Here is a 12699-nt window from a genome sequence, read left to right on the forward strand (position 1 = left end):
TAAGCGTGTAGTTTATATTTGTGCAGCAAGTTGATACACCATGGCTTCAGCAGACGCACTATTCCTCGACGTGCCAAACATAGAAGAGGAGCATTGCGGCAGAAATACTGGCTCAAGTACTAACAATGATATCAAATCCTTACTAAAAAGTCTGGAAAAATTATTACGGACTGCGTTAAACAAATGATGGGAGAATTTTTTTTTAGAGAAATATCGGGAGGTTAACAGGATCCCACAGGGGTTAAGGGTTATGATAGCCCCAACATTCGAAAACCCGAACCCGCTCATGATGAAGGAGTGGGCCACCAACAATCTTGAGGCATTGATGAATATGGTGTCCATACTAATCAAATACACGGAAATAGACAGATTGGAAATATTAAAGGAAATTGACAAAGTAAATGGGTTACTGGAGGCCAATGACAGCAAGGATTTAGTAAAAAAAGGAAGGGATGAAATAGATATCCATTTGAAAAAATTGGAGGACACTATAAAGGCTCGCAAAGTTTAAAAATTTGCAAGAGATAAGCGGGTCTATGAAACAGGAAGGGTTTTTACTTTTCCCCAAAAATATGACACAGTTAAAAGGCAAGCCTTAACTACGAAAACTCCCAGCTTATCAACTGTCCCCCAGGGGGGCCAGGTCCCAACCATGTCTGATTTGAGCACTAACTACAGCAGCAGTGATTCAGAGGGCAGCAGGGGCGCAACAGCTCAGGAGCAGGTGCCTTCTAATTTCACCCCGGGGGAAGAACGTACTTTTTTATACTAGGATCGTCGTCAAACCCTTAGACTACGAAATCCTACCAAGAGGTTAGGCGACGGAGAAACCAGCGGAGGAAACAAAGGTGCAAACTCCACAAACAGCAATCGAGGCAGAGGCAATGGGAGGAACAAGATACTGGAAATTCAGTAATTTATCTTTCGGAAACCACTCTAACTGCTGTTGAGTTACAATTACTGTCATAAGGACTTTCTTACTGTCCACCAAATAACTTCAAATATGTTCAATCTAGAGTTGACACATTCAAATTTATCAGGAAGTTAAAATTGCTCAAATTCTATAAACTGAAAAACATGACAGATATGGTTCAAGGTCACAACCAACCTTCTTTGGCCCTACCAACATTACAGGTTTCAGATGTTAATATGTTGAGAACTCTGCAATCTTTGGCATCAGATGATGACTCAATCACAAATTCCACTTAAACTGATTTACAGTCAGCAGGAATCAACTGCAGTGCTACTATGGAAAGTCCTTTCCGCCCACCATCTAGATTCATCCCTATGATGCCCAGAGATGCAATTGATGTTTTTAATGATTGTGTTACTGAGGACCTGAAAAATCTAAATAGGAAAGTTTTACGTAAAAAGTTGCACAGGAGCTATCAGAATGTGCAATACTCCAGGCTCATGTAGAAACTCAAAACCAACAAAGACCTGATAATTAATCAGGCTGATAAAGGGGGTGACCAGTTGTTTTGTGGCTGAGGGACCTCTACATGCAAGAAGCTGAACGTCATCTAGGTGATGCCCTATACTACAGAAAGGCCTCCCCCATGGAACTGATACAAGTAGAGGACATGGTCTTCAAAGAATTGGCCCAGTGGAAGCGCATTGGTTTAATAAGCAAACAAGAGCACAGTTTTTAGAAAAATGAGCAGCCCACAACCCCAGTACTGTACTTTATCTCAAAGGTACACAAGAACATTGTCCCAATACCTGGAAGACCGATCATTTCAGCCCAACGTAGTCTTTTGGAACCAATAATAAAATATGTTGACTACTTTCTCCATGAGTTTGTTAAAGGTCTTCCTTCTAAATTGCAAAATGTTGTGTGGAATGATGATTATCGTTTCATTGTAATGGATATTAGTGCTCTTTATTCTAGCATAAACCATTCAGACGGTATCAAGGTAGTTAAATACTACCTGGGCAAACGTAACATCGAATTTTATGATCATAGTGTGATGATTTGTAAGATGATTGAGATGTGTCTCACCAATAACTTTTTTCTATTCAACAAGTTGACTTATCAACAATTGCGGGGAGTGGTGATGGGGGCTTGTTTCTCCCCCAGCTATGCGTGTCTCCACGTTGGCTGGTGGGAGGAACAGGTCCTCAAAGTTGTTCACAAAGCCATCTATGTCACACACGTTCTCCATTGGTGTAGATTCATTGAGGATGTGTGTGTCATCTGGAAGGGATCTGAAGAATCTGCTCGTAAATTTATCAATGACATCAATGATAATGATTACAATCTAACGTTTACTGCGAACATCAGCACTAGTGTTCAATTTCTGGATGTTGAATTATATGCCAATAATAAGAGCATCGAAACTAAACTTTACAGAAAAAGCACTGCAGGCAATTCAATTTTGCATGCCAGCAGTGCTCACCCCGCCATCTTATTCGCAGTATCCCCTATGGGGAGTTTCTGCGAATCAGGAGAATTTGAAGCTCTGAGGTAGACCTCAATCTCTGTCAGACGGATGCCTTTCAGAGATTTTTGGCAAGAGGTTACAGAGCAAAAGATTTAGAACAATCTCGAGTCAGATCTAACAACTGTAACAGCGAGGTATTCTTGGAGGGCCAAACGGCTGCCACTAGAGTCACTACTGCAGCCTGTGGGGTGTCACCGAGTACTATGGATTCAGTGAGATTAATAACTACGTACAGCTGTCAGGACAAAAAGATAAGGAAGATTTTTTACAAACACTGGCCGATCATTTTATCAGATATGACATTATCTCAGATCGTACCCAGTCTTCCTACACCTACATTCAGACGGGCTCCCTCAATGAGGGATGCACTGGTTAGAAACAGCCCAGAGGTGGTCGCCTCTAACACCTGGTTGTCCCCAAGATCAGGTTTTTATTAATGTACATTGTGTAGAGCCGGCAAATTCGGGAAACATGTCAATGCGTATACCACTGCATTTGAGGAAAGGCCTATTAAGATTCAGGGGCAATTTACATGCCGAACAGAGTTTGCGGTATATGTATTGGAGTGAAATTATCAGCTCATAAATGTTGGCAGCACTAAATTACAGGTTTACAACAGAATCCTCCACCACTTATGTGCAGTGGTGAACTCTGACCCCAACTACCCGGTGGCCCGCCATTTCAAGTTTTTACATAATAATAACCTGAATGATTTAAGCTAATATGTAATCGGGTCTGTACCAAAATCAGTCCGAGGAGGCAACAGGGAGAAAGTATTATGGCAGCTGGAATCTCCTTTCATTGTACTTTTGGTTACTAGGATGCCGAATGGCCTGAAGACAGGGGAGGAGTTGTACAATTTTTTATGAAATTGTTTTAGTCAATGAACATTTATGGGGAAGTTTTTATATAAAAAAACTTCATACATTTTATAACATAATGTTTATGAATATTTATTATATTTTATGACAATTTTTTTAATAGATTTTTATGAATGTCTCATAGAACATAAGAGAACTTGCTCCATCAAGAACCCTCCCGTTTGGCACACATATATACCTTCATTTTCAGAGCCAGAAGACATTTCCAGCATTGATCTAGTGCTTGCATTCAGTGACTGATATATAACAACTTCACTAGTCTCGCACTATGTTTTCAGTCCACACCAATAAGATTTTGTTCCTATATCAACTTCTTTAAACTTTTTAAACATCTTAACGGATTGTTTTTTTGTTGAAGCATCATTATACCTAATATTCAATGGTTATTTTAGGTGAGTCAGTTAACTTTGCTGAATTTGCACTCTTCATAGATAAAATATTGCACTTGCACTTTATTGCTATCGATCGGGGTATCTAGCCTCTGTCACGGTCTAAATGTTCAGTATTTTTGCACATATAGCGACGTTTTGCAAATTTTTTTGCACGTGCACTTCATGTTTCTATGAGCAATGTTATTTTAATATTCATCCAGGACTCCTTATGCAGTCCTAAAGATTTTCCACGTGTTGGTTACATTTTAGGAAAGACTTTGTGCATGAATCAGCGATATTTGTAGCAGTATTTGCATGTCTTTAAACCTACGGAATGTTTCATCATTTACAGCATAATTTTTTCATGTTTTAATATTGTATATTATATATTTTTACATGTTGTAGTTGTATTTGATGCGCAATATATTTATATATTTTTTGATAACAAGCAAGTGAAATTGATTCTGAGTTTTCAGGATATAGGAGGTACATTACCGAATTAAGTCTGTTTATTATGTCCATTGCTCAGGGGAGATGCTATTTTTGTTCATTTCACTATATTAATGTTTGTATTGGTCCTTCGCATCATGTGATCAAGACCGCGTCAAAGCGATCAAAACGCGTCAGGCTGGACACTTGTCTTTGCACCATGGTGGTTGCTGCTTTATTTCACCTGCAACAAAACTCCATTGAAACGAATGCGCTGTGGTCCATTCCTGCTTTGCTCATCTCGTATTTGGTGATCCAGGAGTTTGATTCATATATATATATATATGAGTGTGGGTGTAACCCAAGTCACCATGGTAACAAACCAATGCCAATTAGTGATGTTAATTATGACTCATGTGAGTATGTAACATGTGTATATATAGCGCAACTTGCAAGGGTCAGATGTTAGTGAGCAAGGCGGGAGTAGCCGCCGAAACGCGTCTGAGCAGAAGCTGATGTAAGAAATAAAAACCCTTGAACTAAGATACACGGAGTCAGCGCCTTCTTTGATGGTGAAGTTTGGTTGGTGTCAATATATAGGGAGTACAACATAACTGGATTATGAATATATGCGCGGTTGTAATGAATTGTATTATACATGAAATTTTGACAATAATGCGCTATGTCATGAATTGATATGTACTGTGGGAATTCCAAGTTGACCCTCTGTTTTATTAACTTGCTATCATACATTCTTACAAATGTAGTCGGATAAAAGTATTGTATTTAAACAGACATTACTAAGAGCAGGCTTACAAATCGCCCTTGTGTTTGCCCGTATATGCGTCTTTAAATGATTAATTTCACAGCTGTGTCATGTTTTACCATGAATTAAGGCGTAACCAATCAGATATGTTATTGTTACCGCACTTGCACTTTAAATTCAAGCAACTCTTTCGGTGCACCATGTGACCAAGCCCTCTGTGTAGGGCGAAACGTTATCCTGCCGTGGTGTGCTGTTAAATAAAAAAACTCACTAGCACTCTGGGTCTTCCGTGTTCTTGCTAGTTGGTCAGCCGAGGATTGATGGCGTGGCGTGGCAGCAGGAGTACAAGTGTGGAAACATTTTGAGCCGGTTGAGTGTTTCTCCGGCGTTTGGAAGATCCCTCCTTCGTAAGTGGCCGAGCAGCAGGGAACTGTGACCTCCGCTCAAACGGAAGTCTTTATTTCTCCCGTTGGGGAGTTACTGCTCAGGCCCCTGGGCGTCTGGGACATTTGTTTGCTGTTGGTTGTTCGTCGGATGCCTTTCGGGACGGCTGTCTCGATTTGTAACATTCGCATGCCAGCAGCATACCATAAAGAACGTTTCCAGTGGAGGAGTTGTGCGTTTGCAGAGGCGAGCGGCGATTACAGCAGCAGCTACCGCATTGAGTGAGTACGACATTGTTTGCAAATTTGAGTATACGCCATGGCAGCGGGTGCACGCAAAGGGAGAGAGGTTGCCGCTCTGGAAGCGTTTGACGATTCCCCGGCTGGGGGATCTACAGCTACCGCTACTGAGGATTTGGGCGCCACTGGCGGAGATAATCTCCGTGCAAAATTCAAAAACCTGGAAAAATTGTTAAAACGGGAGCAGTCGAAGTGGTGGGAGCACCGCTCCCTCAGTCGATATTTGGAGGTTAACCGGATACCGCGTGGATTAAGGGTTATGCTGGCTCCAAGTTATGAATATATGGACCCAACATTATTGAAAGACTGGGCTGAATGGAGCCTAGACTCATCTCGCAGATTAGTAACGATGCTTGTTCGTCATGCAGATAGTGACAGAGCTAAATTACAGACAGAGATAGATGCTTTGGAGGCAGAACTAGCGTCTATGTGTGATGATGATGCCAATATCGCGCTGGAATGTAAAAAACTCAGAGAAATCATGGAGCAACGAGTGCAGAAAGAAGAAGATATCATCAGAAAACGCAAAGCATTCAAGTTTCAGCGCGATAAGAATGACTATAATGAAGGTAGAATTTTTACGTTTGCTCGAAAGTTTGATGCCATCAAAGCCTCTAAAATCAAAAACTCACGAGCAGGTGTAAGTGTCATACAGGGAACAGCACAGGCACGTTCGAATTCTCCTGAAAGTTCTAGTTTCACGGATCTTAGCTCCAACCTGGATAGTGGGTCGGAAGCAGAGGCTGGTAGACTCACAGATCAATTGGGGTTTACACGGCTAACTATGGAGCAGGAACTGGAATGTGTCCGGCAGGACAGGCGCGATACATTGCGCCCAAGATTTCCAGCAAACGCAAAACCCCAAACGCAAGGCGGCGGGAACGAAGAAAAAGCCGCAGGCAACGGAAAGCCAAAGAAAAGAAATTACAAACGGTGGAATGCCAACAAAAAACAGTAACTAATGTGACTCAAACTAACAATCTGGCGCAAATACAGGACACTGGTTCATCTGGATTGTCTGTTATTAATCTGACTGATACAAGTTTTTCTGATCTGGAAATGAATATTTTGTCTAAAGGATTGTCGTATAGCCCCCCCAGTAGCTTCAATTACGTGGATACCAGATTGGATCTTTTTAGATTTACACGTAAACTGAAGCTAAGAAAGCATTTTGCCAACATCAAATCTCGCAATGCATGTAAAACAACAACAGTAGCGACTGATGCTGTGGTGGGACTAGTGGTGAACGATGTTCCTCTTATGCAGGATCTGGCAGACCTGCGTGCAGAAGCTCCAAATTCTCAGAGTACACAGGGGCAGGAGAATACTCACACAGGTGGATTAAGTAATCTCAAGCCACGATCTACGTTCACCCCTGTCACCCCTTATGACAATATAGACATTTTCCAGGATGCAGTTGTGAAACAGGTGAAAGCATTGCATGTGAAAACCTTGAAATCTAATTACAGCAAGTATCAAGGCAACAACAACTATCAGAGATTGGTCAAAAAAATCAAGGCGAACGGAAATGTGATAGTCCGGCAATCTGATAAGGGGGGCAATATCGTGCTTTGGCCGAGAACATTATATCTGGAAGAAGCCTACCTTCAATTAAATGATCCGGATTGTTACAGACATTGTGATGCAAATGTACTCAAGAAAGCGCAAACAGACTTTCATTCTCTCCTTATGGGTTGGCGGTCCAGCGGACTTATCAGCATGGACGAACTTAAATGTCTTAAAAATGACCACCCCATCACCCCTGTGCTGTATCTCATCCCAAAGGTACACAAAAACGCGTTAAAGCCGCCAGGTAGACCCATCATTTCGGCGTGCGGGGGGTTGTTGGAGAAAGCCACCACCTACATCGATTTGTTCCTCCAGGAGCATGTGTTGGCGTTGCCATCATATATTCAGGACTCCAGTGACTTGATGAGGAAGTTAACTGATTTAGAGTGGTGTGATGATTACTTGCTGATTACCCTTGACGTGTCATCTTTATATACAAGTATATTACATGCAGATGGTTTAAGGGCGGCAGAGTTCTTTCTTGGTAAACGATCTATAGAACTAGTCGAGCACAACAAGATGTTGCTCGCGATGATTAGTTTTTGTTTGCATCACAATTATTTCATGTTTCTGAATCGCTACTACCAACAAGTCAGAGGGGTGGCCATGGGGGCCTGTTTCTCTCCTAGCTATGCCTGTTTGCATATGGGGTACTGGGAGAGACAGGTCCTCAATGGCATTCACCAAGACATCTGTACCCTCCATATCATTCGATGGTACAGATACATCGATGATATTCTAATGATATGGAGGGGAACCCTTGAGCAAGCTGTTAGTTTCATTGATGTTTTGAACAATAACGCATATAATTTGTCCTTCACATCACATATCAGTCGGACGACAGCAGATTTTCTTGATGTTACCCTGTAGGTCAGCCAGGGCAAACTTGAAACTAAGCTTTACAGGAAGCCCACTGCGGGTAATACTATTTTGCATGCTGAGAGCCACCATCCACCGCATTTAATTTGCAGCATCCCCTATGGGGAGATGCTTAGAATTAGGCGAGTCTGTAGTACAGAATCTCACTGTAAAGTGGCACAAGCAGCGAGTAAACTCAGGTTTCTTGCTAGGGGCTATGAAGAACATCTTATTGACATAGCAATTAGGAAAGCTAATGCCCTATCCCGCAGTGAAGCACTGACCCACAGAAAACACCAGAGATCTGCTGTAGCCAGTAGTGAACAACCGATCAGACTTATTTGGACCTTTAACAGTCAGCATGGGGCGCTCAGAAAAATCATTAATCAACACTGGAATCTTATCAAACTAGATCCAGTGATAGGTGAACACATGCCTAATAGACCTGCGATCACTTTCAAAAAGGCGTTTTCGCTGCAAGATGCATTGGTTAAATCCAGCCCGGAAGTGATCCCACCCAAAAATTGGCTTGCAGCGAGCCGCGGGTTCAGGAAGTGTTCGAGCTGCAAGGCGTGCTCTCAGGGCCTTAATAAGTCCGAGTTTTTGACAGCCTTTTCAACAGTGCCCCGCAAAATCACCAAGCAGCTAACCTGCAAATCAGAGTATGTGGTGTATGTGCTGGAGTGCCCGTGTGGCCTGCAATACATTGGTAGTACCAAATTGCAGGTGCACAAAAGAGTGCTCCAGCACATCCGGGCAATCAATACGAATGACGCCACATACCCTGTAGCCAGGCATTTTAAGGAGTTCCATAATAATAACAGTGGTCTCCTTAAATACTATGCTATAGATGCCATAGGTCCACTCAGGAGGGGAGGTAACCGAGAAGGGATCTTAAGGGCTCTTGAGACCAGATACATTCTGGAGATGGACAGCAAAAGTCCTAATGGTCTTAATTCCACGGAGGACTGCTATACATGCCTATAGTCCTGTCGGTCTCCTTAATTCTCATCAATACCCCCCACTAATGTGCTACTTGTTGTTGTTTGATTGTTTTTATGACTTTCAGGCCATGTATTCTGATCAGTGTATATATATGTTAAACTATTAGTAAATGTAACAAATCCTCTCTAGTTGTGTTAATAGCTGTATTTTATGAATTTCAAACCCAGTAAGAATTATTTTTTCTTGTACAATTTTCACTTTTTTAGTTTAGTGTTGGTAATATCTTTTACGGGCACTAGTGGCGCTAATGATTTAAGACATGGTTTGCTAGGCCTTAGATTCTACCTGTTTCTTCATTTCCGATTAATAGTCTTAGTTTAACTTTGGCGATTTCATGTAAGATAGTTATTGTATATAGATGTATATAGATGAAATTTTTGTATATATTTTATAATGAAGTTAGAGGGCCACCGCAATGTAATTAATGGCGTTTTGCATTTATGCAGGGAGTACAACATAACTGGATTATGAATATATGCGCGGTTGTAATTAATTGTATTATACATGAAATTTTGACAATAATGCGCTATGTCATGAATTGATATGTACTGTGGGAATTCCAAGTTGACCCTCTGTTTTATTAACTTGCTATCATACATTCTTACAAATGTAGTCGGATAAAAGTATTGTATTTAAACAGACATTACTAAGAGCAGGCTTACAAATCGCCCTTGTGTTTGCCCGTATATGCGTCTTTAAATGATTAATTTCACAGCTGTGTCATGTTTTACCATGAATTAAGGAGTAACCAATCAGATATGTTATTGTTACCGCACTTGCACTTTAAATTCAAGCAACTCTTTCGGTGCACCATGTGACCAAGCCCTCTGTGTAGGGCGAAACGTTATCCTGCCGTGGTGTGCTGTTAAATAAAAAAACTCACTAGCACTCTGGGTCTTCCGTGTTCTTGCTAGTTGGTCAGCCGAGGATTGATGGCGTGGCGTGGCAGCAGGAGTACAAGTGTGGAAATATATATATATATATATATATATCCCAAGCGCCGCTTAGAAAACTCGGATGCCAAAAGCTCTTCCTCGGCAATTCTCGAAAAGCAGACACGAACCCAGAGTAAGTGCAAAGTAGCGTTTTTATTCCTCGCTAGTCAGCCATAACGCGTTTCACCACAAACGTGGCTTGATCACATATGATCACATTGATTGATATGCAGCCAAAAGCAGAATTTCCTTGCAGCCGTTGAACTGTTAGTGTTATTATTAGTCAAATATGTGGTGCTGTATTTATTAACCTCATTATTATAAAGGACTAAGGATCAACAATTGGACGAGTCACATTTCAGGTTGAAAAGATCTCTGCAGCATGAACTGAACCAACTGAGCCTTATCTGTGTAGCCTCTTTGTACGGACTGTTGCCTGCTTAGCCTCCTAATGTGCAGTAACATATAGAGAAGCAGATTTGAGTAACTAGTATACTTGCTGTATGTTGATTGGAACTCACCTGCCCACGTATCTCAGATCCATGAATGACATCTAGGGGCAAAACACCTCCCACTGAAATGAAAGCACTGCAACAATCTTATTTTTCTAATATGAGTGCAACTCTTTTCCCGTTTAGCACACAAAGATACCCCAGAATTGCTGCCCGCTGCTTGTGTTCGTAAACCCCAAAAGTGGGGGTCTCAAAGGCCGGGACCTGCTGCACAGCTTCAGGAAGCTGCTGAACCCTCATCAGGTCTTTGAACTGACGAATGGAGGACCGCTCCCGGGGTAAGGGGTTCATTTCCATAATTTAATAATTTTCTCTTAAGGGGTAGTTTCAGTCTCAGAGGTAATATATTACACCTAAAATAGGCCAGGTACTGCAAGTCTGCACCTAGATAAGGTTCTGTCAGTGTTTGTGCTATGTTTTCCTTGAATACGTACTCAATGGACTAGTTTCTTGTAATTGCTAAGACGTTTTCCTATGTACTTCTTGGGTTTAACAGCTTGTTAATATACCTGTTCCAGGTAAGCGTGCATCACCAGCCCTCTACTGTCACCGATATTTGTACTTAGCTACGTTTGATTGTCTACCATCCTTATATATCATAATGGTGAAGGGGTATCGTATGGAAGATCCAATAGCAACAATCACTAGAACAGGAGGCAAAGTAATGCATGCTTATGGGAATAGAGAAATAGTAAAACATTGAAGCAACTATGTTGCAAGAAAACAATAGATCTGCACCTCCACCCCTCCCCTGTCACGCTGTATGGTTTATGCAAAGGCTTTTCTTAGTTGTTGAGCCCAAAAAGAGAAAGATTGAAAGTCAACGGTTGGATGTTTCCCTTCCTACATAACATGAGCTGTATTATCCTGTGACACATTTTGACTTTTTTTCTAAACATAAATGTATTATTTTATACCAAAGCCACAAATACAAACTTTTGCACCTACAGTTGTCGTCTCTAACAAATCAATCCCACATCCTCGTTTACAGACAACATTGGGTATAAAACCAGCAGCCATAAACAAACTGAAGGCACCATGGGTGTCACTAGGCCACAATACAAATCTTACTATCTAACCCACACTCCTAATAAGTTTATCTCCCCAAACGTTGTCCATCTTACAGAGAAGGGTGATTGTCAAGATTCGCTTTAGGAATTCACACATATTTCCTATACTCTTGGTGGTACATCTTGGCTTAGCGGGTTCTGTGTGCTGTTTTGCTTGAAAACCACAGGGTTTTAATTATTAGTGAGCTTTTTCCACATGCTCACAACCCCATGGTTTGGTAGTTGACCTCTTTGTAGTTCGTATGATTTTGGCTATCAATTCATAACATGTTATTTCTCGGCTACGTCGTATATTTTACTACTCAACTACATTAGGCGGTCTTGTGAAACATGTAAACATTAGATATATAGATGCTAAAAATATATTTTAACAAGCATCTGCAATGCAATAGGTGTCACATTTACGTGAGTTTGAGCTATTGGCATTGTATATAACAATGCCTTTTATTTATGCTTTGGTTTTTAAAACATAAATAAATGGCCTTGTCATTTACAATGCCAATCAATTAAATTCTCGCAAATACGAGACATACTGCATTCCAAATTTTGTCTCCCATGGCCCCGGAGGAGCTCCCTCTTTGCTACGAGTTAAATAAACAAGCCGTTGGTCTCAACTGCGCACGAGATACCCTCCAACCCTCGAGGAAACTAATTAAAGAAAATAGTTCTAATAGACTAAAGAAGATGTACCATGTAACAACCGAAGTAAAAGGGCCAGTTCCTATGGGAGGTTACAAATGAAGACAAGGCAAGGAGGGACTAACAAGCCTAATAACAAATCAGAAGCCAGCATTTACAAAGGACAATCACACAAGCCAATGACAAATATGGACGGAGAAGGGCGGGGCTTCAAGTACTTACTCCAATACAGCATGGCTCGCAGAGCATGCCCTGCCCAGGCTCGACCTAAAAATAGCATTAAGTAGAACATACAGGTGAAGTTCGTCTGTTTAAACATCTGTGTTTGATCTGAACTATGCCTAAATGCCAGAATATAGAAAAGAAATGAAAAAGTATTAGATTTGTAACTACAGTAGAGGCGAAATATTATTTTTCTATATGAATTGTTTTTTTTTCTACTATAGAATGTATCCCAGTGGCATTTATTTGAATCATATATCTCCCTGTCTCTTACTAATTGCCTGGGGGTCACTCCATACTACTAGTTTTTTTTTG

General features: G+C 41.1%; 1 protein-coding gene across 1 annotated transcript in view; it reads left to right on the plus strand.

Moving 5' to 3' along the window:
- The window catches only part of DGKQ (diacylglycerol kinase theta), a 1501752-nt gene that overhangs the window by 1408475 nt on the left and 80578 nt on the right, over positions 1–12699 (plus strand). Inside the window, exon 16 of the mRNA XM_078676348.1 lies at positions 10580–10731. Within this exon, the coding sequence (XP_078532474.1) occupies positions 10580–10731 (152 nt within the window). The remainder of the gene's footprint in view (positions 1–10579; positions 10732–12699) is intronic.

The sequence above is a fragment of the Lissotriton helveticus genome, chromosome 2_1 (genome assembly GCF_964261635.1).
Source record: "Lissotriton helveticus chromosome 2_1, aLisHel1.1, whole genome shotgun sequence".
NCBI classification, from domain to species: Eukaryota; Metazoa; Chordata; class Amphibia; order Caudata; family Salamandridae; genus Lissotriton; species Lissotriton helveticus.